The 27,235-nt window shown below is 38.8% G+C and overlaps 1 protein-coding gene across 3 annotated transcripts in view; it reads left to right on the forward strand.

The window, feature by feature from the left end:
- The window catches only part of CTTNBP2 (cortactin binding protein 2), a 160,731-nt gene that overhangs the window by 52,794 nt on the left and 80,702 nt on the right, over positions 1 to 27,235 (forward strand). For 2 of the 3 annotated variants that reach the window (XR_010842128.1, XM_059074372.2), the window contains exons 3-4: positions 9,661 to 9,885; positions 24,216 to 25,845. Coding sequence is in view for 1 of the 3 variants with exons in the window: in XM_059074372.2 (XP_058930355.1) it covers positions 9,661 to 9,885; positions 24,216 to 25,845 (1,855 nt within the window). In the remaining 2 variants the exon portion in view is untranslated. Of the gene's footprint in view, positions 1 to 9,660; positions 9,886 to 24,215; positions 25,846 to 27,235 lie in introns of those variants that run through there. The other variant, XM_059074376.2, reaches the window with a different exon arrangement.

Raw genomic sequence — 27,235 nt, forward strand, 5'->3', positions numbered from 1 at the left:
TTGATATAATTGAAGGGAGAAATAGGCAATTTCATAATCATAGTAGATTTTAATCTCTCTCTCAATAGTTGATAGAACAATTAGTTGATAGGGAAAAAGAACATAGATAATATGAACAACACTGTCACTTTAATTAATTGACATTTGCATTCAGTGACCTCAGTAGAATTAAATGAGAAATCAGTAACAATAAGCTATTTGGGAAAATTCCAAGTATCTGGAATTTTTTGGAAAAAAAGAAAACTTCAGTGTGACAAAGAGAATCACAATTTAGAAAATGAATGGCAGCAAAATACATCAAAATATTTGATATACAGCTAAAACAATGTTGAGAGGGAAATTGAGAGATTTAAATGGTTGTATTAAAAAGAAGAAAGATCTAAAAATCAATGACCTAAGATTCTATGGTAAGAAACTACAAGGAGGAGAACAAAGTAAACACTAAGTAGAAGGAGGTTTTTTTGTTGTTGTTAAAGATCAGCAATTAAGAAAATACAAAATAGGTAATACAGAAAATTAATGAAGCCAAAACCTGGCTATTGAAAAATATCAACAAAATTTACATATTCCTGGCTAAAATGAGCAAGAACAAAAGAACACAGATCACCAATATTAGGAATGAAAAGAAGGATTATCACTATAGATCCTACAGATAGTAAAGTGATATTAAGTGAATACTGTGAACAACTTCAGCACCCCAGGGGAAGTGGTCAAATTTCTTGAAAAATACAACTTACAAAATTGATACAAGAAGAAATAAAAAATCCAAATGGCTCTGTATCTATTTTTAAAATTCATTATTAAAAACCTTCCCCTAAAGAAAACTTCAGACCCAAATGGTTTCACTGGTAAATCCTATCAAACATTCAAAAAATAAATAATACTAATATACACAAAACTTTTCAGAAAATACAGGAGGGGTCATCATGGCCCAACTCATTTTTTGAGGTTGGCGGTATCCTAATCTCCAAACTGACAAAGATTTTTTTTAAATACAGAAGAAAAACATGGACCAATCTCCCTCATAATTATAGATGTAAAAACAGTACTGCTGGTGGGAATAAAATTGGAAAATACCCTCTGATGAGGAATTTGGTAATGTATTTCAAAAGTCTTCATTATGGTGAGGTATGTTCCCTCAATGCCCACTTTCTGGAGAGATTTTTTTGTATTTTAATCGCAAGTGGGTGTTGGATTTTGTCAGAAGCTCTTTCTGCATCTATTGAGATGATTATATGTTTTTATTCAATCTGTTAACGAGGTGTATCACACTGATTGATTTGTGGATACTGAAAAACCCTTTCATACCAAAATGTTTTTATTTTTTAACCCAGTAATACTACCTCAGTGAATTTTATGAATATTCCCACAGGTTTACCTCCAGGTATGTTAGAACAATTGAAAGTGAAATAAGTGATAAACAATGAGCTTTTTTTTAGTATGTAAGGGTTCATTTATGGAATACTATTAAAATATTGATATAGATCATTGAAGTGGGAACTGTTTAGCAAACTAAATGAGAAAGTTTGCTTAAAACATATTCCCTTAAGTCCTTGATAGCTATTTTTAGTATGTGCTTGGAAAAAATAAGTTGTAGAGTACCAGGTAAACTTAATAGTAACTACTTTCTGATGATTGAATCATGGATTTTTTTTTTCTTTTTCCCTTTTATCATATTTTCCCAAGTTCAGCAAACATGTATTATTTTAAATAAAAAAATAGTTCAAATATGCTTATAGATGTGGATAAACACACTTATTTAGTTTTTTATTAATGTTGAGTAATAGTACCTCTTTTATGAAATTTAAAATTATTGATTTTTCATATGAAAAGTTTGTTTCTAGTTAAGGGTCATTGAGAATGACTAATCCCAGTAATAGAAGCTATTACTGCTATCAGCCTTAAATAAGTCATTGGTGCATGTGGTATATTGTACTGGTAGCACAGAGACGTAAAAGGCATGGTTTTAACTGTCTAGTAGAGGTAAAGATATAGCTAATTGTAGCAATTAACTGCCCAGGGCAGAGTTGGCAGGTCATTCATCTGTGCTCCAGTTCTGATTGATGGGTGGTGACTGCCTGGAGAGATGTATTAAGACAAATTGGGAGGCCATTCCTGGATTCGGCTTAAAGTGTGCTGATAGTTTAATAAATGTCTACTCCGAGCAAGAGGGAAGAACAGTGAGGCATAGTGTACGATTCTTGACCTAGTTAGGCAATAAAGGTAATCTTACTTTTACAGATGAGCGTGGGCCACTGAGATGAGCGCTGATGGGTGTGTGCAAGGTGGTAAGTTGCAGGCAAGGTCAACGTAAAGGATTAGGAGATTACTTCTGGCTCTGGCTTCTGTGAAATCAAGCCATTTCATAGATTCTGTTAGAATGGTCTACATTTCTGTGAGAAAATTGGTGGTTTATTGAAGTACGACTTCCAAATTTTAGCCTCAGGAACCAGATAAATCTAAGTCAGTCTTTTTTTTTTTTCCTAAGTCAGTCTTGATATATGATTCATGATATTCATTATGTAAATGCATTCCTGGCATGACAGTTTCTGCACATCCAGATTATTTTGTCCATGAGCAGGTAGGATGTTATGGCCGCAAGGTTGGGGCATAAGAGTGGGAGAGGAGAGAGCAGGGAAAACTTGCCTCTTCTCTGACATACTCCTCCTGCATTGCAGGAAAGGTCACGTAATACCATGACATGCCTTCATTCTGTATCCTGTGTATGTCTTGCCACATATAAGCAATGTCTGAAATGTGTTCACTCAACTGAACTATTTAGACTTTTTGACATTTTATTCTTATTCCAGGAAGTTATATCTTGTTCCTGGCTAGTGAATTTCTAAGCCTTTGTGATCATTGAAGGGCAGTGACTATCCTTCTTCAAAAGACTGTGTAACTTTCACATAGCTGTTCCCACCCTCTGGGCTCTACTTAACGTGTGTGTGTGTGTGTGTGTGTGTGTGTGTGTGTGTTGTATATGAATGTGTAAACCCACTCCCGGAATATTTCACCCCTCTTAAGAGTGAGATTTATTTGCAAGTAGGATTTTTTCCCCTAACTTCTTAGAAGAGCTCTTAATTTTAGTTTCAAAAAAATTTGTGTCTACTGGAACTTCTTACCACTAAGACAGAGATTTAGAACTAGATAGATGAATTTTTATGTTGGCTTCTTGGAAAAATGCGTATTTTCCATCCCTCTTGATTTAGAAGCCAATGGCCTTCCTGATTTTTGAGACCCCTGCTCCCCATTTCTACCATTTCAGCCGATGTTTGAAACACAGCCAGAGGCAGATTTCACTCCAGTCCAGTGCAGCCTATTGTATCTTTGGAGCAGCTTTGACCCTTAAACATTCCTTATTATAATGGTGATAATTCTGTTCCTTGGGAATCAGGTAAATAGTTAAATACCTCTTTAAACATGAAATGACTTCAGATATTGAAAGAATGCTATCGTGCTGCTCTAAGTCTTTTAAGCATTCCTGTTTTCTTTTTATACTCAGTTCTGTTTTCAGGTCCTTTTTCTATCGATCATTCTTTAAATATTTCACCCAGAAGTGAGCCCAGCAGCCCAGGGATTGTCTAGTTCTGACAGCTATTTTCTACTAATTAATGAAGCCTGATGTGGAGTCCTGATTTGAGGTGTGGTGGAGGAACAGTGTTCATTTCATGGTTCAATCCTTGAATGTAGTATTGATTGCAGCCCCTAAGTGATTTTCATACTTGCCTCTGTGTTTCTACTCAAGAACGGACTCATATTTATTCCTGTGAAAGTCCATCTTGTCAGATTGGGTTCATCATTTCGACCATCCCTCCCTTGCAGTTTTGTATCATTGGCACCCACGACAGTGGCCACTGTGTTTTGTAGGCTGGAGCTGAGGACAGAATTCCTCTGCATTCTTCTTGCAGTTAGATCTTTATTAATGCTAGTGGGTTTGGGGTTTGGTTTTTTACTTTTTAGGTAGTCAGTGCTTTTTGATAATATGCTTTTGGGGAAAAGCATATTTAGAAATCATTTTTCTTATTGAACTGTATTTTGCACTTGCATAACATCTCTGAAGAATCTTGGGGGGAAAACGCTTAAGTTTGATTACATTATGTTAGTATATGGTCAGTAACAATGAAAGTACGTATAGAGCATATGGAAAGCTGTTAACTACTTAGAATATTGTCATATTTTTTTGTCTTTCAAACTTTATTTCTTTGTATCAGTTTGAATAGTGTTGTAAACAATACTTATTTTTGAAGCCTTTTCTAGTGTTCCAAAATACTCTAGTCATAATTACAAAATACTTCAGTGAGTAGGCTTTGGAGAAAGACTGCCTAGGTTGAATACCAGCTTCTGTTGAAATGACCTTGGGAGAGTAAGTTAATCTTTCTGAGCCTCAGTCTGCTTGCCTATAAAATGTGAATTTAAAAAGTGGCTATCTTGGGCTTCCCTGGTGGCGCAGTGGTTGAGAGTCCGCCTGCCGATGCAGGGCACACGGGTTCGTGCCCCGGTCCGGGAAGATCCCACATGCCGGAGTGGCTGGGCCTGTGAGCCATGGCCGCTGAGCCTGCGCGTCCGGAGCCTGTGCTCCGCAATGGGAGAGGCCACAACAGTGAGAGGCCCACGTACCGAAAAAAAAAAAAAAAAAAAAAAAAAGTGGCTATCTTGGGCTTCTCTGGTGGCGCAGTGGTTGAGAATCCGCCTGCCGATGCAGGGGACACGGGTTCGTGCCCCGGTCCGGGAAGATCCCACATGCCGCAGAGCGGCTGCGCCCGTGAGCCATGGCCGCTGAGCCTGTGCGTCCGGAGCCTGTGCTCCGCAACGGGAGAGGCCACAACAGTGAGATGCCTGCGTACTGAAAAAAAAAAAAAAAAAAAAAAAAAAAAAAAAAAAAAAGTGGCTATCTTCTGGACTTAGTTTTAGGAGAAAGTGAGTATGAAAACCTAGCAATAAAAAATATGCTCTCAGTAAAAGTTATCTTTTATAAGTATTGATATTTTTTAATGTTACAAAATCATTCCAGCTTTTAATAAGACAAAATAATTTTAGCTACAAGTTTGTCAGTATGTTTTAAAATTAATTGGTGATATGTTTTAATTGTGACTTACAATCCAAGTTGTAGGGTTTTTTTCCTAAGAGGATTACATGCTATAGAAAAAGTTGAATAGCTAAAGTACTTTTCTTTTTATTATTACTGGTCGGGTCCAACCCACTTCAGTCGATCTTACAAAACAATGAAAGCCAAAAGTAGGAGCTCTGATCGGTCAAATCCTCCATTAATAATAACCACATTTTTATTTCTTGCTTGTGATTTTCTCAAGATTCTATAAACCTTCACATTCTGATGAAATTATATTTTTACTTATCAGTGTAGCTGGTTTTAAGAATTTGAGTCTGTTGTCATAATTATAGTTAGCCTGTGTCTTCAAATGACTCATTACCCTGAAATGCATTTCATTCTCAAGTAATTCTGATGCATAAACCAAGAAGTTATCTGCACATTCAGCTCTTCCTTTTTTTTTTAAGGAACGGCCTCTTCAAGCGCAGTATGATACACATTTGAAGTCCTTTTTTATTACACAGTCTCCTTAAATATTACTACCTGTATATATTGTTGATCTGCCCTTTTTAAAAGTAATGTGGTACATTCAAAATTAAGCACTCTGTTACAAAGAAAGATATGCTAAGAAAGGTATACTTCTTACAAGAGTGTTACAAGAAATAAACATTAATAGTTGAAAAATGAGAACCCCTGTTTCTACCTTTAAGACAAGGATATAAAAAATGCATGTTGAATATATATGTAACATGTATAAATAAATTCCTATATGGCTATAGAGTAGAATTATTACCTGGCATCTCTTAAAGCAGGGGTCGCCAACCCCCAGGCTGCACAGCAGGAGGTGAGCGAGGGTGAGCGAGTGAAGCTTCATATTACTGCCTGAACCATCCATTTCCCCCACCACCCCCCAGTCCATGGAAAAATTGTCTTCCACAAAACCAGTCCCTGGTGCCAAAAAGGTTGGGGACCACTGTCTTAAAGCAATAAACATGGGATCAGGGGTCAGTTTAATGGAATGCATAAAATCTTTCACATTCATTTTACCTGAGGTTTCCAGGCTTTTAGGAACTTTAAAAGAAAATGAAATCATATTTGTTGTGTATACTCTAGGGGTCCTAGAGACAAATGAGGCTGCTTCATTGATCTCGTTTTGAAAATGAAAGATACCGGGGACAAAGTTGCATAGCTTGTTAGCCCTACTTCTTCCCTTAAAAGAAGGTAATGTATGTGTCTTGAACTTCGTCATAAAGGTTAACCGTCAGTCTATATTGGCAAAGCAAACCAGTTGGTAGTTTTATGTATATGATCCTGTAGACATATAATTATACAACATTTTCAGCAGAAAAAAAAATTGCCCACACTTGACAATGCCACAGTTAAAGCTAGTAATTTTAAAATAAAGCCAAAATACAACAAAAAATACATGCAAAACATTCACAGTAGTGAAAAAAAAAAAAAAAAAAAACGAAAAAATAAAGGTACTAAAATTTTTCAGGGGACTTCCCTGGTAGCACAGTGGTTAAGAATCCACCTGCCAGTGCAGGGGACATGGGTTCAAGCCCTGGTCCGGGAAGATCCCACATGCCACAGAGCAACTAAGCCCGTGCACCACAACTACTGAGCCTGCGCTCTACAGCCCACGAGCCACAACTGCTGAGCGCAAGTGCCACAACTACTGAGCCCAGACACCTAGAGCCCGTGCTCTGCAACAAGAGAAGCCACTGCAATGAGAAGCCCGCGCACCACAACAAAGAGTAACCCCCGCTTGCCGCAACTAGAGAACGCCTGCATACAGCAATGAAGACCCATTGCAGCCAAAAATAAATAATTAATTAAAATTTTTTTCAGGCCATAAAATCTGTTTAAATTGGAAATAGTCTATGATATATGTATTTAGCTCTTATATAAAAGTTCATTTTAACCCATTGATCGAAAGTTCACTCTGATTTAAGAATAACGTGTGTGGTTAAGAAATGGCTTGAGTTAGTGTTACAGATATTGTACATCATAAAACATGTTGGATGTGTAAGTAGACATCAGGTAATTTTAACTGGTTGTCAAAATGTAAGTTTCAGCAGGGGACCCATAGTGATAAGTATTAGTTACTAAAATGAGGACCAAGATGCAAAATTTTCAGAAGACAGTTTGAAATCCAGCTTTGACTTTTAAATTCCTTACCCACATTAAGGGTATAAAAAAAACTAATTGTTGGAGATTAAAGAGAGAAAGGTTTTTATGAAAGAGCATTTCTCTGGAGAGAATGCTGTGCATCCCCCCATTTAGTTGCTTTTCCCTTCACCTCAAGAGGAAAGCACTTCAGCCAGACTATTTAATGACTTACTAGGTTTCTCCTTATTAGGTCTTGGTGCTCTGAGTGGAGGTGGGGCTGAAAAAAGCAGGCATTCTGTAGAAATGACAGAAAGATGGTTGCAGTGGTCATCTTGCACTCCCAGATTTTCTTTAAATGAAGATTCAGGAGTGTTTCCCATAGACTAGGTTGGGCCATAGGCATCAAAGGGTAGGAATGAGATTGATTCAGGTCCTGTTCAGTAGAGAAGTCTGGAGAACATGGGACCTCAGCCAACAAAAAACTGGATTCTAGATGTTATAGAAGATATGTATGCAAGGCTGGCTTCATGGGTGTGCAGGCTGTGTGGTCACAAAGGGCCATGCACTTAGAAGGACCCTAGACTTGGTTAAAGGATATGCTGTTACCATCTTGAAATTCTTAATAACTTTTAGCAAAGAGCCCATGTTTTCATTTTTGTACTGAGCTCTGCAGGTTATGTAGTCTGTCCTAAATTTATGATTTACATTGGGGAAACTGTAGATGAAGGGTCCCCAGTAGTGAGAAGGGGGTGTGTGGCTTTCTCAAGCTACCAAGCACTTCATGGGAAAAGAGTAGGCTTTAAGTATTTGCCACACCCAGTTGGTAAGGCTAGTTTCTCAACTGAACCAGTCAGGTAGAATGCTCCTGTTCCTCTCACCTCCATCTTCATCATCATCCTCTACCTCTGGTCCCTTCCAACCCAGAGAGGACTAAAACAGCTAAGAAAGAGGGGGAGAAGATTGGATAAAAGAGGGGTTTTCTTAAACACTTCCTTCCCAGGTGGTGCAGATCTTAGCTGGGGAAAGGAAGCCATCATACCACTGAAGTCAGATATTCTAATAACCAAATTGAGACTTTTATATTTTAAAGTGACTATAGGAATTGTATTAGATAAAAGTAATTAGAAAAACCATGGGGACTATCCCAAGTTTTCATCCAGAGGTGGGAGATGAACTACTACATTGAATAAAAATTAATAAAAAAGTGAAGGACAGAATGAAATTGCTTTTGTAATTGCATCTCTGAAGTGATACTTATTCAGCTTATTGATTACATAATTGAATTTGAAGAATCTAGAAATACGAAATGCTTTTTGATTCATAAACCACTTTGACTTTTAAGTCTAAAATGATCCTCTGAAAGCTAGCTTAAATTTATGGTGAAATTGGACTTTTCTTAAATTGTATTTCCTAATCTAATTTGGTAATAGGAAAAGAAACATTAGATTTTCCCACTTTTGCACTTGTGTTTATCTAGTTTTTGGCTTGCTGATAGTGGTTTTAAAATAGAAAAGTTGAGTTAGTCAACGCAGTTGCCTTTAAATTAAGGACATGTATGTAATATTTCTTTAGAAAGCATGTTTAACATTTTGGACAATTAAGCTTGATTTATTGTAATTTAGTTTTTCCACTGGCAGTGACATAGAATAATTTTTTCTGCTAGCTATTCCAAATGACCTGAGTTAGGAAAATGTTGCTTGTTTTCAATATATTTCTACTGCTATTTTCCATTTTATGCAAAGGCCATTCACTGTAGGCTAATTATAGAAAATTGCATTTAGTGCCAAGTGGATGTGAAATTTACTTTAACACTGATGGACTGACATTTAAAGTAAAATGAGGCTATGTTCTTTCCTGGGACTCTGTGAACTATATTTTAATGTCCTTCAGTGACGAGAAGATATTTACATCTTCCTTATTTTCTGGAGGTTTTTTTCGTAGTTGGTTACACTTCACAAAATGTGAATATTGTGATTTTTGACATAAAAAAATTCATGAAATATTTTCTTCTTCAAATATTTATAAAATTCTTTCTGTACAAAACTTGGAGATTTATATTTTGTGATTTAACGTGATGAGGATTATGTGTAATGTAAGTTCTATAAACATATTATTTTGTTTTTGAATTTTTGCTAAAAGTTATTTTAATTGTTGTTGATATTTTTTATTTTACTCTAAATGAGAAAACACTGTACCTAAAATTCAGATCCTTGAAGGAGTAGGCGTCATGGGAAAAAAAACTGTATTTGCGGCTTTTGTAATTTAAAAGACAGTATTCCAAAGGAAGAAAATTTGGAAGTAGATTGTGTGGCATGGCAGGCTGGTCAGGGTTTGGGGTCACAGTCCCTTTACCTCTCACTCACCAGCTGACATCACACGTAAGCTATTACTCATGACAGTTGTGAATACCATTTGGAGCAGTAATCACAGAACCTTCATATAAATAGCCTTCTGTATTTTTTCATTTCTTTCTTGAATACATTCCTCTGATTTTGTTCTAGGCTCGCAGGAAGGAGGTATTTATCCAGGAACGGTATGGGAGATTTAATTTAAATGACCCATTCCTGGCACTGCAGAGAGACTATGAAGCAGGTGCTGGCGATAAAGAGAAGAAGCCAGTTTGTACCAACCCCCTCTCCATCCTCGAAGCAGTCATGGCCCACTGCAGAAAAATGCAAGAAAGGATGTCCACACAACTGGCTGCCGCCGAGAGCAGACAAAAGAAGGTATTGAGACTTTCAAACAATTCTTTTTCCCATAACACAGTGTAGAATGAAGAGATCATCTCTGAGGTTGTTGTTTTGTTCTTAAATATTTTCAAGAAGAGTTGGGATAAGGACTTAGAAATTTAAACTACTGACAAATTCTGGTGGCCCTTCTCAAATGTAACTTAAAATAAATATAACACTAAATCATAAAAGAAGTATGACAAATTATGTTTCCCATAATGTTTACTGTGATGCTTTCATTAAAATAATGGATTTTTTTGGGGTGGGGGGTGGATTTCCCTTTCCTAGTGCCCTAAGACATGCTTAACTGTTAGGTGAGTGATCCAGTAATGCAACCAGGACTGATCGTATGGTGGCATCCCCAACTTACTTTATCCAGCTTTTGTCTCCAGTATTTCTTTGCAACTAGAAATTATTTATTTATTTTTTTGAAAATGAAAATAGTATGAGAACAGAATGAAAGTTTGCATAGTATATGCAATCTCACAACATGTCATCTTGAAGTTCTGGTTCATCTCAGACTCACCTCTGGGGTCTGATTGTGTGTCTGCTGCAGACCTTCAGGCTCCTATTCACATGTGTTTCATTTAAACCAGCCTCCTCCCCCCTCCTCACCTCCCCTCACCACAAACATACGTATTATTGCACATGAGCACGTGCTCCAAAGACTCCTAAGTGATAAAAGCTTACTGCGATCAGCCATAAGGAAATAAAGTTTAAATTTTGTCCTTCTGATATGCTGCTGAGACTACTGATTCCCTTTATTAGAAAAGAGAGTGAGGAAATCAGAGAAGGTAATGATGTCTAATTACTAGAATTAAAAGTAACATGTTCTTCCAACCATTGTTAAAGCATAAATTGAAATGTTTCTTCTGTTTGTCCTTTTCAGAGAACTTATTATAGCTCACATTAACACCTGGTTAACAATCAACCTGAATGCACTATACTGTATAAATGTCTATGATACTGTCATTGAATGTGTAGGCTTTCTCCCTGTAATTGTATCCTTGCATTAACGTATATATGCCAACGTTCTGGTATAGGTGTTGAATAAAAGCAAACCTTTTGCTCAGTATGCCACAGGGTAGAAAACTAAAGCACTGGGTAACATAGTAAAGAATAGAAGGCCTTCCCTTCATGGGAGACCGAATCACACAATTTTACACTGGACTCTGCACACCCTCTACAAAGCCCTGCAGACAACCACTGAGGTCTCTGGAGCTTTTCAAAAATCCCCACAAACCGCATAAGCAAGAGCCAATGTGTTTCCGCTGATGTCACTAAAGCTCATTTGTATGTCTTGGATGAGATACATTTCAATTATGTTCTTAATGTGTCAAATGAGCTATTTCATAATAAAGTACATCTGCTGGGTTTTATGCTGTGTTATCAAAAATCAAGAAAATATTCTTTTTATTGTAGTTTTCGTTCAATACATAAAATGCATGCTTTCCTAAATTTTACTTCTATTTTGCATTTTATCTATCATTCTTCTTATAAGAGAGAAAAAAAGAAATTCATTTCGAGTTGAATCAAAGATTTTATTATCTAGTTGATTTTTTTTTTTTTTTTTTAAATCAGCTTACATCCTGTTTATTTCTGAATGACTGGGTCATTTCCAACCTGGCTGGAAGTGAAAGGAAATTGTTTCTGTCCTAGGGGTCCTGAGAGGCTAGTATGAAATGAGCCAGTGATCTGTCTCCCGCCTATAATGGGGATACAGGGGTTCTTTATGGCCAAATTCACTGGCTGTGCAGTCTCAGTGAAGGGTCTGTCCTAGAGGCAGTGCTACCCTTTGTCCCTAAAGGATATTCTATTACGGTAGATTGTAACATGTGAGAAGAGTTACAGTTTGTACTCTTACCCCAAATCTTTATTTATAAAGAAAGTATTAGAGCAGCTAATAAGGCCAGGAACAACAAAGTCACTTTAGCAACAAAATTAGCTGTCACCTTTACTCCTGAAAGTAAATATATTAACCAAACGTCTTCAGTTCTCTTGCATGTAGAATGAATTGGAGCTTTAGAAATTTAAAAGCATTAAGACACAAAAATCCATTATTTTAAATGAGTCCAGGTCTTTAAATCACTGCCACGGCAAAAGTCAGGGAAAGCAAAGTTCCTATTATCTACAATTCAAGTATTTATTATCTGACACTGGGCATAGCTCTGTGGTGATTCTAAGGCATTTGGCCTGAACGCTGCTCTGGTTGCCCTCTCAAGGCGGGAGAAGAGACTTCGTGCTCATTCATGCGTTGGTTCCTGCTGAGACTACTAATAGGAGGGTTAACTGTTTGGTAATTTGTGTGCCAGGAAAATTTGGGCAAGAGTCAATTTGGCAAATGGCCTGAGCCCCAAGCCACTTTGAATAAGCTAATGAGTAATCATCATGGGGAACTTTGCCTCTGGTAATATACTCCCCCGTTTAGAACCAGTAACCTAGGGTGCTTGTTATTTGGGTTTTTATTATTTATCTTAGGCATCATCTGTTAATACAGCTTCTTTTCTAATTTATTTTCAGTCATTTTATTCATACGTAGTATAATTTCTAGCCCTGAGATAGGAAAGATCTTTTAATTTGATCAGAGCCTTTAAAAGAAGGAAGCCAAGGGCTTCCCTGGTGGCGCAGTGGTTGAGAGTCCGCCTGCCGATGCAGGGACACGGGTTCGTGCCCCGGTCCGGGAAGATCCCACATGCCGCGGAGCAGCTGGGCCCGTGAGCCATGGCCGCTGAGCCTGTGCGTCTGGAGCCTGTGCTCTGCCACGGGAGAGGCCACAACAGTGAGAGGCCCACGTACCGCAAAAAAAAAAAAAAGAAAGAAGCCAAAATAACAACTTGGAAACTCAGAAGGGGACAATTGTTTTCACCAGAGGAAAAACTAAATGTAGTTCTGTGTATTAGACAGAGCTCCTTCTAGGCGGCCGCTCAGTATGATGTGGTCGGTTGCATGCTGGTAGCTGTGTCAGGCAGAATTTGTAGTTGGGAGCAAGCGAATCCAGTATTCTTGAGTTAAGCAGAAACAGCATTTATTTGTTCACTTACAGTATGGTAGAGCATGACTGGGAGAACTAGGGGACAACCTCTTACCAGCCAGCATCACTGACACATGCTCACCATAGATCTCGTCTGCCATGGCTCATCCTTCTGCTGAGGGCCAGATACTGGAGCTTGTTGACCCCAGACAGCACCACTGCCATCACTGCTCTGGGTCTTGAGTGGTGCCTCCCCTGGCCCTGCTTCTTTGCGTTACTCATTTCCTAGTTGAAGCCTCAGAGCAGGTACATTTGATTGGCCAACCTTAGGCCCCATGCCCTCTCCTTAGCTCCAAGACTGGAAAAGCAACTATGGGCCATATTTAACTACTATAGGAGAGAACCAGAGGTGGAGAATTCTCCTGACGTAGGAAGGAATTTCAGGTGCTAGACAACCAAAGAAATGACAAATGGACGAGAAAAGAGCAATCAAAGTATGTTTTGTTTATTTCATATGCTTTTTTTTTCTTCCCAATATAAATAATTGTAATTTGTTTTGCTGTTTGTATTCACTGTTTTCTACTTCGTTATATAATGGTTATAACATACAAATGTAATTTAACTGTAAATTGTTTTCATGATTTTCATTCAAGGATAACATGGCAGAGAAACAGCTAAAATAACATTTTTAGGAGGAATGTTTAGGACGCTTTGTACATAAGTGATTGTTGTTAGCTCCCTCCTGAGTCTTTTTTGTATAACTCATTATCACGTTTCAAGATGCATTTGGACTCTCCAGGAGCGCTGCAGAGTGAGCATTAAGGGGAGCTGGAGACTGAGGTCTGCAGCTCTGAGCAGGGATTTAGAGGAGAGAACAACTTGCCTCATCCATGTCTTCCCTTCTCTCTTTTGAAACTAGATCAAGAAGAAGGGACACTTTGTCCCAGCTTACCCTTTCCCCTCCCCATGTCCTCAAGTCCATTCTCTATGTCTGCATCTTTATTCTTGTCCTGCCCCTAGGTTCATGAGAACCATATTTTTAGAGGGGTGGGATAGGGAGGGTGGGAGGGAGACGCAAGAGGGAGGGGATATGGGGATATATGTATACGTATAGCTGCATCACTTTGTTATACAGCAGAAACTAACACACTATTGTAAAGCAATTATATCCAATAAAGATGTTAAAAAAAAAAAAAAAAAGAGAAAGGGGCAGATGAGAACTACAGAGCCCAACTGCTGACTGGTAGCTCCAGCCCCTATAAAGAAGAAAATCTCAATATATCTCATCATTATGTATTTGTTTACCAGGATCGGGCAGGAGCCGGTGAGGGTGACCGTGTGGGAAGGAGGACAAGGGTGCAGTGAGTGTGAAAAGACGTGAGGGAGTAATAAAGAATATAATAAAAAGTCATAAGAATATTTTGTGGTTGTGACAGACATGCCTGCTTTCTCATTTTACAAATGACCATAATTGCTCGCCTCTCTCTTTTACACTTTGATTTAGAACTGATCGCCTTTACATTGATGCTCTGCTCCACCTACAGAGCTTTTCCTTTCATTCTGGAAAAACAGTTGTTTGGTGCTTCCTTCATTCAGAGCTCCCAGCCTGGGTACTATTCTTGGAGCAACCACCCACTTCCTCACTACCAGTGAAGTTGTGTTAGTTCTTCTAAGCTCTTCCATATAATCCGCTGCTTTTTGCAAACGGCTTTGGTAATACTGCTCCATGCAAAATTTCCCTTCAGCCATTACTTGGAAGTGGTTGTGAGTAGATATAAATTGGGCAATAGTAGAACAGAGTCAGCTGGAACTCGGTAGTCTTTATACACAAGAGGCTGTGGTTCCTTTATAATCTCCGCAGTGTGCAGTTTAGTTGGGGGTGTCTGTTCCTACCCCTACCCATCAGGTGCACAGTCCCTGGATTACTGCTCAAAATTGTCCCAGATTTGGCCAGTGAGAGCCCTTTCAAGCTACTCCTTTTGATATATTCCCATCATCCTTTGAGCACTTCCTTATTTTCTTACAGCAAGGTATTTTTTTTCTTGCAGGCTCATCTTACACTTTTCTTTTCCCAACCCCTGCAATTAGCTCTTACTCCCGGAAGCTGTTACTTCCATTCCTTTTTAATAGAAAATGGTGTTTAGAAATGAAACTAAAGCTAGGAAATTATGTATAATTATCATATTTATACATATATTTTATATACACACAAATCTATATTTTATTTATCTGTAGTTCTGTCTATATGAAACCATGAGTTCGTACTTATATTGACACCTCTGATTCTAATCCAAAACCATAGGGGGTACATTCTTGTCCTTTCTCTATTTAAAACTAACTTCTCCAACAGTGAGAAAACTAGAACCCATTATACTTCCAATATATTACTCATGTACTCCAGCCTAGAACACACAGAGAGTAGTTTCAGAATTGTTAATCCATAGCACTATAAAGAGCAAACATGCAAACCTGGAATTCACTATTGTTTATAGCTTTTAAAGAGATATTTACATTAAAGTGAAATTTACATCTTAAGCACACAAATTGATGTTTAAAAAATGCATATACCTGTGTAAGCTATACCCCTTACAAGATAGAAAAATGTTTCCTTTACCATAGAGAGTTTCCTGGAGTGTCTTCTCCATAAATCCCTCCCCCACTTCAGGCAGCCACTGAGCACTCTTCTGATTTTCTCATCATGGATTAGTCTTACCTCTCTATACTACAACTTCAGGTAAATAATGACTGTAGTTAAATAATAAGCCTTAAAGGTACAAACCACAAGTCTTTCAACTTTGTTATTCTTTATAAAAGTTGTTTTGGCTGTTCTAGGTCGTTTATATTTCCATAAAAATTTAAAATCAGTTTGCTGGTTTCTCTGAAAGTTTTCAGGGATTGAAGTTCCATTGATCCTTTAATATGTTAAGAATTGACATCTTTAACAAAATTGAGTCTTCCAATCCATGATTATAGTATTTTTCTTCATTTTTTTCAGATCTTCATGGTTTCTTTTAGCAGTGTTTTACTGTTTTTAGTTTAGTAGTCTTAAATGTCTTTTGTTGGGTTTATTTCTAAATATTTGATGCTATTATAAACACAAGTTTTTGCCAAACATTTGTTGCTAGTATACAGGTATTCAATTGATTTTTTTGTATGTTGACATTGCATCCTGTGATCTTGCTAATCTTGCTTATCATTTTTATTTTTATTTTTATTTTTATTTTTTTATTTTTTTTGCGGTACGCAGTCCTCTCACTGTTGTGGCCTCTCCCATTGCGGAGCACAGGCTCCGGACGCGCAGGCTCAGCGGCCATGGCTCACGGGCCCAGCTGGTCCATGGCATGTGGGATCCTCCCGGACCGGGGCACGAACCCGTGTCCCCTGCATCGGCAGGCGGACTCTCAACCGCTGCGCCACCAGGGAAGCCCCTTGCTTATCATTTTTAGCAGTTGTTTTGTATATTTTATATGATTTTGTAGGTAAACAAGCATGTTACCTATGAACAGAACCCATTTTACTTTTTCCTTTCCAAATTGCCTGCCTTCCTCTTTTCCTTCTTTTCCCCCCATCATTGCACTGACTAGAACCTCCAATACAACGTTGAACAGAAATAGAGCAGACTTCAGAGGCTTTTCCTTTACTTAGGGAGAAAACAGTCTGTTTCATGGTTAAGTATGATGTTAGCTGTACTTTGTTATAGATGCCCTTTATCTCATTAAGGTTTCATTCTGTTCTTTGTTGAGTGGTTTTTATCATGATTGAGTTTTGAATTTTGCAAAATGGTTTATCTTCATCTATTGCTGTGGTCATGGTTTGCTCTTTATTCTTTTAATATGATGAATCACACTAATTGATTTTCAAATATTAAACCAACTAGGATTCCTGAGGTGAACTTCAGTGGGTCACCTTTTATTACTCTTTTTAAATATTGCTGGATTCAGTTTGCCTATATTTTGCTAAGGAGTTTTATGTGTGTGTTCATGAGTGATAATTTTTCTATAAATTTTAAAATAATATTTGACTGGTTTTGATATAAAAGTAATCCTGGATTCATAAAGGAAAATGGAAGCATTTCCTTCTCTATTTTCTGAAAGGGCATGTATAAGTTTGGCTTTCTTTAATGTTTGGTAGAAGTCACTAGTAAATCCATGAGTTAGAGGTTTTCTGTAGGGGAAAATTTTTATTTGTGAATTCAGTTTCTCATAAAGATATAAAGCTATTTCAGTCTTTTATTCCATTTTATGTCAATTCTGAAAGTTGTGTGTTTCAGAGGAATTTGATTTGTTGAATTTATTGGCTCAAGATTTTCATTGTTATCCTTTTAATATTCATTCCATAGTGGTACCCCATCTTTTATTCCTTTTATTTGTAATTTGTGTTTTTCTATATTTCTTAATCTGTTCTTTAAATGTTTAACAAGATTAATGATATTTTATTTGAAAAACAACTTTTGGCCTTGTTAATTTCTCTATCATTTGTCTCTTGTATTTCATTGATGTTTACCTTTATTTCTTTCCTTTTACTTTGTCTTTCATTCACCTAACTTTTCCTCGCTTCTTAAGGTAACACTTAGATGACTGATTTGAGACAACTCTTGTTTTTTAAAAAATTTTATTTAAGTATAGTTGATTTACAATGTTGTGTTTAATTTCTTCTGTACAGCAAAGTGACTCAGTTATACATTTATATATTCTTTACCATGATGGTTTATCACAGGATATTGAATATAGTTCCCTGTGATATACAGTAGGACTTTGTTGTTTATCCATTCTGTATATAAGTTTGCATCTGCTATTTCCAAACTCCAGTCCTCCATCCCCACCTGCTTCCCCACCCCCAGCAAACACAAATCTATTTTCTATATCTGTGAGTCTGTTTTTGTTTTGTAGACAGGTTCATTTGTGTCGTATTTTAGATTGCACATATAAGTGATATCATATGGTATTTATCTTTCTCTTTCTGACTTACTTCACTTAGTATGATAATCTCTAGGTCCATCCATGTTGTTGCAAGTAGCATTATTTCATTCTTTTTAATCGCTGAGTAATATTCCATTGTGTGTATGTATGTGTGTGTGTATATATACAGACACACTATATCTTCTTTATCTATTCATCTGTCAATGGACATTTAGGTTGCTTCCATGTATTGGTTATTGTAAATAGTGCTACTGTGAACATAAGGGTGCATGTATCTTTTCAAAATGTAGTTTTGTCTGGATATATGCCCAGGAGTGGGATTTCTGGGTCCTATGGCAACTCTCTTTTAGATTTTGAGGAAACTCCATACTGTTCTCCATAGTGGCTGCACCAATTTACGTTTCCACCAACAATGTAAGGGTTCCCTTTTTTCTACAGGCTCTTCAGCATTTATTATTTGTAGACTTTTTATTTTTATTTTTTTAAAATTTATTTATTTATTTTTACTTTTTTAGCTGTGTTGGGTCTTCGTTGCTGAGCGCGGGCTTTCTCTAGTTGCAGCGAGCATGGGCTACTCTTCGTCGCAGTGTGCAGGCTTCTCGTTGCAGTGGCTTCTCTTGTTGCGGAGCATGGGCTCTGGGCCCTCAGGCTTCAGTAGATGTGGCTTGCGGGCTCTAGAGCGCAGGCTCAATAGTTGTGGCGCACGGGCCTAGCCGCTTCACGGCATGTGGGATCTTCCCCGACTGGGGCACGAACCCGTGTCCCCTGCATTGGCAGGTGGATTCTTAACCACTGCACCACCAGGGAAGCCCTGTAGACATTTTAATGATATCCTTTCTGACTGGTGTGAGGTGTTACCTCACTGTTGTTTTGATTTGCATTTCTCTAATTAGTGGTGATGAGCACCTTTTCATGTGCCTGTTGGCCATCTGTATGTCTTCTTTGGGAGAAAACTCTTCTAATGTAAGCAATTAAACGTATAAGTTTATCTGTATCCTCTGCTTTATCTGCCTTTAAATACTCCTCTTGCACTGCATCCCACAAATTTTGATATTTTTTATTTTCAATCAGCCTAAAATATATTCTAACTTCCTTTGTGATTTCTTCTTAAACTTTTGTACTATTTAGAACTATGTTTTATTTTTGAATTTTGGGGTATTATTAATATCTTATTGTGATTTATTTACAATTTAATTTTGCTGTGGTCAGAGAACATACTCTGTAACATTTTAGTCTTTTGTAATTTTTTGGTGGTTTTTAATAGCTCAGCAAGGGCATGGGGAAAGACCGCATCATTTGTAGTCCTAGGGTATTCTATTCCATAGTGTCAGTTAGCACAGGTGATTTTCATAGTGTTATTTGGAGCTACTGTATTGCTGATTTTTTAATCTAGATGAGAGAAAATTGTTATAGATTTGTCTTTCTCCCTTCTGTCAGTTCTCGCTTCATGTATTTTGGAGATAATAATTCAGCCGTCATTTATATTGCAGTTTCTCTATATGTAATGTGTCTTTTTCTCTGGCTACTTTCAATATCATTTCTTTGTTTTCATCAGTTTTACTATGATGTGCCGAGGTATGGTTTTCTTTATATTTATCCTGTTTTGGGATTTCTGAGCTTCATGGATATGTAAGTTTGTTTTCTACCAAATTTGTGAATTTGGGGCCATTTTTTTCTTTTAATATATTTTTCTTCCCCATTCTCTCTTTCTTCACCCTTTGGAAATCCAGTTATGTGGAATTTAGACCACTTTATATTGTCCTACAGGTCACTGAAGTGCTCTTCACTTTTTCAGTCCTTCTTTTCTGTGTTCCTCAAATTGGATACTTTCTTTTGCTCTATTTTCAAATTCATTCTTTTTTCTTTTCTTTTTTCAGTTTTCCTCTCTCAAATCTTCTATTAAGCTCATTCAGTCAACTTTTTCTTTTCATTTTAGATATTATACTTTTCAGTTCTAGACTTTCCATTTGTTTCTAGTTTGCATTTCTATGCTAAGACGCCTATCCTGTTCAGTCACTGCAACTATATTTTCTTAGAAAATGGCTGCTTTAAGATTCTTGTTTGCAAATTCCAGTATAGATCATCTTAAGATCAGTTTCTGTTTGAGTACATTTCTCTTGACAGTGGATCACCTAAAATACGTTTTTTGCATGCCCAGTAATTTTTTATTGCATACTAGACATTATGGATGATGTGGTACAGAGACTGTGGATTCTGTTATCTTCTGAAGAGTCTATTTCTAGTAAGTAGTTAACCTGGTTAGATTCATACTCTGAACTCTGGCTTTTTGCAGTTGGCAATAGCTGAAGTATTTGCTCAGTTCTCCATTCAGCAGCCACCTCTGTCATTCAGTATGGAATCTCTCCTATGAATGTATAATTCAAGAGTTAACCAGTGATGCTGGTGAGGTTAGTTGCAGTGGCTCCAGTTTCATCCTCTGGCTCCTCAGGCCAGTGTAAGGGGTGCTTTGTGCTTGAGCTCCTGCTGCCAGAACTGTCACAGGCACAGGGAATAGCCCTCACTTGAAAAGCTATACAAGGGGAAATCTCATCCAGTGCTGTTGACTTCTTCCTAATGGGAAGGTGTACTCCTCTCCTATTTTTATCACTTTTATTGCTCTCCAGAGCCTTCAAATAGTTATTCTCTTAATATGTTTTGAAATGTTTATCGTTATTATCTGCAGGAGAAGATAGTCTAATAAAAGTTGTTTCACCATTACCGGTAGTGGAACTTTCTCTGATGAACTTTGTATCGTTATATTATAATTGCTGTCAAACTTATAAAAACCTCATCTGTATGTTGAATATGGTCAACTCTCTAGATCTTTGTTTGCCTGTAAATGTGTTTTCAGAGGAAAAACACTGTGTAAAACTGACATTTTAAAATAGCACAAATAGTTATTATGTTATGAAATGAAAACTTAACATTTTTTAGTGCCAGGCACAGTGGTAAATACTTTACATGTGTTTGCGTCATTTAATCCTATAATGTAATGACTGTCATTGCTCTGTTGTGCAGATAAGAGAACCAAACAGAACTGATCTTTAGAGGGAAAACTTATCAAGGTGACACGGCCAAGAAGTTGGGATTAGAACTTAGTACTATAGTTCTTACTCTTTCAAGGACAAGAACTTTGTCTCTGGGCCAGAATAATCAAGGAATATTTTTAATATAAAAGTTATTTTTTAAGTGTGGGAATATGTTTATATACTGATTGGAAGGAGCTGATAGAGAGGAAGACATTTAATATTTATAAAGAGCAGTGTGATCACTGATGGAGCAAGTCAGAGGTGACAGGGAGTAATGAAGTTAATTGTTGAAGAAAGTCTGACCTTCAGCAGACGGAAACCTCTCTCTCTTAGAGCGAAGGGAAGGACGTATGGATTGGAGTGGCGATAAAAATGCTTAAGGGACGAGACAGGATGTAGAGGGAGTGAGTTAGTCTGAATTTTCTTGATAAAAGAGTCTATTAGGGTAGACTGAGAGTCTCTTGAGTTGTCATTGGGTGAAGTATTGTGGAGAGTAGCAGAGGTTTAAATATTCCCTGATGTAATAAATGGTAGAGGAGGCTAAACAGAGTTATGTAGAGTGATTGATGATTGGGGCTCAGAGCTCAATTGAGTTTAGAACCATGTGTTGTAGGTGCATCAGTTATGTGGTTTCCTCTGTGCTTTGCTATCTGTAGTGAGATTAAAAAGACTCATGTTCCTCCGAGATAGGATTTATAAGGCACGAGTGATGGAAGGACAAAGATGCAGAAGAATTATGGGTGCTTTTATAGGAGTATAGTTTTCTGTATAAATATCTGAGATTAGTTGTGTTGATCTCCTGTTGGAAGTCTTTAATTTGATTCTAAAATGTAAGATGAAAGTTATTTCAAAAATAAAGTGTGATGACCCCTAGTATAGAAATACCGTGGGCAGCATGTGTGATGTGGTGGGAAAAACTTGAGACAGTTGGAGACCTGAATGAGTGCCGGGATCCTGACACAGAATAACTGGATGACATCAGGGAAATCGCCAACTTGGCCTCTAGTTAGTTGTTTTATAAAGTGCAGGTAGCCCTTAAATTCTACAAGAAAACTTTTTTTTCCACCTTCAGAGATAAATTAGGAAAATCGTATTTTAAAAATAAGCTGAAAATTGACCTGATATATGCTTTTTCCTATGTTGCTGTAAGAACTTGGAAGGGGAGGGGTTAATACAAAACATATTTAATATTTTCTTTATAGCTCTAATTTTCTGTATGCCTTCCATAGCAACCTATTGCTTGATGCATTTAGAAGAGTTAAAAGTGCTTTAGCTATTAATAAGTCCTATTTTCTGTGAGGCACCCAGATGAATAAAATATAGATATACGTCTAGTATAGGACAGCACTATTGTTTCCCAAATCTTACATAATCTACTTATGAAGTCACTCCCAAATTTCATATAGTAGAATAGAGTGTATGTGTATGGATAGTTGTCTCTATCAGGAAGATAGAGACAACTATCCATGGGTCCTACTATATATGGGTCCTATAAAGAGGTGATCAGGAATTATCTGTATTCCTGATCACCTCTTTATAGGACCCATTGCATTGCTATTCGGCGATTTCCTCAAAGCAGGAAGAATCCCAAAGTAAATGAATAATACCTCTGACTGCTCGTTGGGCAGTGAACCGTTCTCTGCTTTTGGTCTCGTGTGTGACTGAGGGGAATGGGGTAATGGATTTCATGGTGAGGAACAGGAACACATTCTCAATTGATGGATCATGTGAGCATCTCCTTCGTCTGTTACTGATGGCTTGGAACTGGCTTGAATAATTCCTGTCTCTCTTGAGAGTATATTTGTGTTTAACATCTGGGGGTTGGGGGAGTCCTTTCCATGTCTTTAATCAGGTAGATCTACTTTAACCTTAAACTGTAAGGCCCTTTATGGGCCACCAAGGGAAAGTTTCTCTAGTTGAGAAGGTAAGGCGTGTGGGACTACTACAGCCCAGCTTGGGATGTATCCCTCACAAGCACCTCATGGCAGATGTTTCCTGGAGAGAAGTGAGAAACCTGGGTGAACATGTTAGAATAGTGCATCTGTAAGGCCTTCGTATCCCAAAAGTCCATCAACCTTTGGAAGTTTGATGTCTTTGTGAACTGTTAATTTCATTCATTCAATCAGTAATTTATTAAGCACCACTGTGTGCCAGAGACTGTTCTAGGTCTTGGGGACACAGCAGCAAAGAAGACACAGTCCCTGCCCTCGTGGAGTCCTGTTCTAGTCGAGGTAGGCAGGTGCTAACCAAAGAGTGATAAGTACAGGGGTGGGAAGGACTGTTGTCCTCCACAGGATGGTGAGAGCAGCCTCGCTGTGAAGGGGACAGTTGAGCAGAGTCCTGAAGGAAGTAAAAGAGCCCCGCTTTTGGATGTTTTTTTGCATATTAGAAAACCCCACCTGGAGGTTTAAAAGTTTTTAAAAGCTTCTTCTTTATGTTGATCAGTTAAGCAAATGTTGCTTTGGAAAGCCTAAATCCTAGGGACCTGTGCCTCAGTGAGCAGACAGAAGCTTTTCCTAAAGGAAAACGTACCCTTCTTTCCAGGCAGATACAACCCCAGGCCTGGGCAGACGCGTGGTGAGAAGGCAGAGCTGGATTTCGGTCCCTCTCATCCCTGCAGCCGGTCACCCTTGTGCAGTGCACAGACTCCTCAGTGCAGGCGCCCTGTGTGATGGGTTGTGGTGGAATTTCTCGGCAGAGAGAGCAGCAAGATCAGAGACACTGAGGCAGGATGATGTTCAAGAAACTCCGGGGAGACCAGTGTCATGGGAGCCAAATGGGCAAAGTGGGATTGAAGGAGATGAGGTCAGACTTGGGGTTCACTGATAGTGATTGTATTTCTAATAAGATATTTCTTATATATTAGTTCAAAGAACTTTCATATATGATTTTACATGATTTTAACAGCAACCCATCGTAAGCTCAAAGAAGTTTACAAAAAACTAAGTAATATGATTAGCAAGTATAGGAGTTTAGAAATTAACTGAAGTCCTCTGTTTTCAGCACTTTTTATTATACAGTGCCTCAAAGATCAGTAATTTTAAGGCAAAAAAAAAAAAAAAATCAGTTCCCTAACAGTTCTGTTCTTTATAAAGCAGACCTTGCTGAGCTCTGTGTTGTGATTTGAAGCATCAGGTAACTGTTCTCCTTTTCTACAGTTAACTGTAATACATTAAAAATTTTTTTCTGTTGCTGTAATTTAGATGTTTTTTGTAAAACCGTTTACATCTATTTTCTCATTTTAATGAGTCTCTAAAATATTATCTGTCATCTCACAACATATTTCAGAAATGTGGCACTCTAACCCAAACCATGTAATTGTTACAAAATTAATAAAAATCTCTCCACTTCTTTGGCTGAAAGAATCCTCTGCCTATTAATCAGGGCTGTCCTGTGCATTTCTTTCAGCTGGAGATGGAAAAGCTTCAGCTCCAAGCCCTGGAGCAAGAGCACAGGAAGCTGGCCGCCCGCCTGGAGGAGGAGCGAGGCAAGAACAAGCACGTGGTCCTGATGCTGGTCAAGGAGTGCAAGCAGCTCTCGGGCAAAGTCCTCGAGGAGGCCCAGAAGCTAGAAGAGGTGATGGCCAAACTGGAAGAGGAGAAGAAAAAGACGAGTGCGTTAGAAGAGGAACTCGCTACTGAGAAACGAAGAAGCACAGAAATGGAAGCTCAGATGGAAAAACAGCTCTCAGAGTTTGACACAGAGCGGGAACAGCTTCGTGCCAAGCTGCACCGAGAAGAAGCACACACCACTGACCTCAAGGAGGAGATAGACAAGATGAAGAAGATGATTGAGCAACTGAAAAGGGGAAATGACAGCAAACCCAGCCTCTCTCTCCCCCGGAAGACAAAAGATAGACGTTTGGTTTCTACATCTGTGGGAACAGAGGGACCGATGACAAGATCTGTTGCATGCCAGACAGACCTAGTGATAGAGAGCACAGACCCCATGAAGAAGTCACCTATGACCATGCCTGTAAAGCCTGCCATGGGGAGCCCCCTAGTTTCTGCCAACGCGAAGGGGAATGCGTGTGCCAGTGCTGACCTGGTCAGGCCAGGTATCGACAGGCAGGCTTCCCACAGTGACTTGACTGGCTCCTCTCTGCCCACTGTCCCACCTCCAAGTGCAAACAGAGTTGAGGAAAATGGACCCAGCAGCGGCTCAGCACCAGATTTAACCAGTAGCGCAGCCCCACTTCCCAGCACCGCCGCCCCGGCCTCTGGGCACATGCCCGCCCCACCTCCTCACAGTTTACATTCACCATGTGCCAACGCGCCTCTGCATCCAGGCCTGAACCCGCGAATCCAAGCGGCTCGGTTTCGATTTCAGGCCAATGCTAATGACCCAGACCAAAACGGAAACACCACGCAAAGTCCTCCATCCAGAGATGTATCTCCTACAAGTCGTGACAACCTAGTGGCCAAACAGCTAGCTCGGAATACTGTGACCCAAGCACTATCAAGATTTACGAGCCCTCCAGCGGGAGCGCCCCCAAGACCTGGAGTGGCCCCCACGGGGGACGTTGGCACCTACCCCCCGGTCGGTCGGACCAGTTTAAAGACTCCTGGTGCCGCACGAGTTGACAGAGGAAACCCTCCTCCCATCCCTCCCAAAAAGCCAGGGCTCTCCCACACTCCTTCTCCACCACACCCGCAGCTCAAGGTTGTCATGGATAGCAGCAGGGCCTCCAGTGCAGGGGCCAAAGTTGATAACAAAACTGTGGCTTCGCCTCCTTCCAGTTTGCCCCAAGGGAACAGGGTAATAAGTGAGGAGAATCTCCTTAAGTCTTCCTCCCCTCAGCTGCCACCAAAACCATCCATAGATTTAACTGTGGCACCTGCAGGCTGTGCTGTTTCAGCCCTGGCCACGTCTCAGGTGGGTGCCTGGCCTGCTGAAACCCCTGGACTGAACCAACCTGCATGTTCAGAAAGTTCCCTTGTCATTCCCACCACCATTGCCTTTTGCTCTTCCATAAACCCTGTTAGTGCCTCATCCTGTAGAGCAGGTGCCTCAGACAGCCTCCTGGTAACAGCATCAGGTAAAGGGATTGGAATGTTATACCCTTCTTTAAGAATGTGGCCTGTCCTCTCACTTGCCTTTGTTTCCTTCACATTGCCTTGAAACTTTTTTTTTTTAATTTGATACTTTTTTTTTTTTTTTTTCCTCCTATTTCTTTCCTCTCTTTTTTTGGTGTTTTTCTCTCAAGGCTCCGGGGTATGGTGATTCATCTTGCTATATGAATTGTGGTTTTATTATGCTAAGTGTTGTCTTTTAAAAATAACCTGAAAGTAGTGGTTTGGAGCACATGGAGACCATTAATTTAGAGAGACTGAAGCATTTCCATGGGAGGAAGGGCTCGTCCTTCTTATTAAATATCTAAGAAGACTTCACTATTAGTGAGCCATTGCCAGACAGTATGTGTTCAGTTCTGTCCCTTCTGAGATGACATTTGAAAGAATGCTTTCAAGTAGTTATTAACACTACAGTCAACCTTAGATTATCAAATTGATTAGAGGTGTTCTGTAATTGGTATATCCTAAGTTTTAATATCACTTTGGTGTTTACTTTTTTTTAACCTCAAAATTAGTGTGTATATTTGTACATCTCTGTTCTAAGTTTAGTTTATTTCAGAAGTTATTTAGAGCTGTCATCTTCTAACACTTGAACACAGATGGATAACATAGCATGTGGGCTATATTAGAGAAGGTTTCCATTGCAGATGTGGTTTATGAAGTCACCGAATCTGGGACTCTTGAACAAAGAATCGATAAAGAACTGGATTTTCCCCTTTCGTTATATAGTGCCAGAGGAAGCATTGCTTTGTATTGGCATTCATCTTTCACTGAGTAAATGTGGCTCTAAAATAATGTTACGGTGTCATAGTTCTGTTGAAACTTTGCAGGGTCTCTTCTACCCCAGGATCTTAGTGTTTAGTAGAGACTGTTGGTTCTAATGAGAGAGAACTTTAAGAATTAAAGGAAGGGGCTTCCCTGGTGGCGCAGTGGTTGAGAATCCGCCTGCCGATGCAGGGGATACGGGTTCGTGCCCCGGTCCGGGAAGATCCCACGTGCCGCGGAGCGGCTGGGCCCGTGAGCCGTGGCCACTGAGCCTGCGCGTCCGGAGCCTGTGCTCCGCAATGGGAGAGGCCACAACAGTGAGAGGCCCGTGTACCACAAAAAAAAAAAAAAAAAAAAAAAGAATTAAAGGAAGATTTGAGCTGTGTTATATTTAAAATTTAGGGAGAAGCACGGGAATAAGAGAAACAGGTAGTACTGTACTTGCTAATTATCAGGTAATGAGAGTAGTATAATGGGACTTATTCATCCAATTATAAGCTGTCTCCTTGAAATTAAGCTCTTTGAGAGGCTAGATTCATATTTTAAGGGGCAAAATTGGGAATTGGAAACAGCATGGACTTTGATGTCAGA

The sequence above is a fragment of the Kogia breviceps genome, chromosome 9, assembly GCF_026419965.1.
Source record: "Kogia breviceps isolate mKogBre1 chromosome 9, mKogBre1 haplotype 1, whole genome shotgun sequence".
In the NCBI taxonomy this organism is placed as follows: domain Eukaryota; kingdom Metazoa; phylum Chordata; class Mammalia; order Artiodactyla; family Physeteridae; genus Kogia; species Kogia breviceps.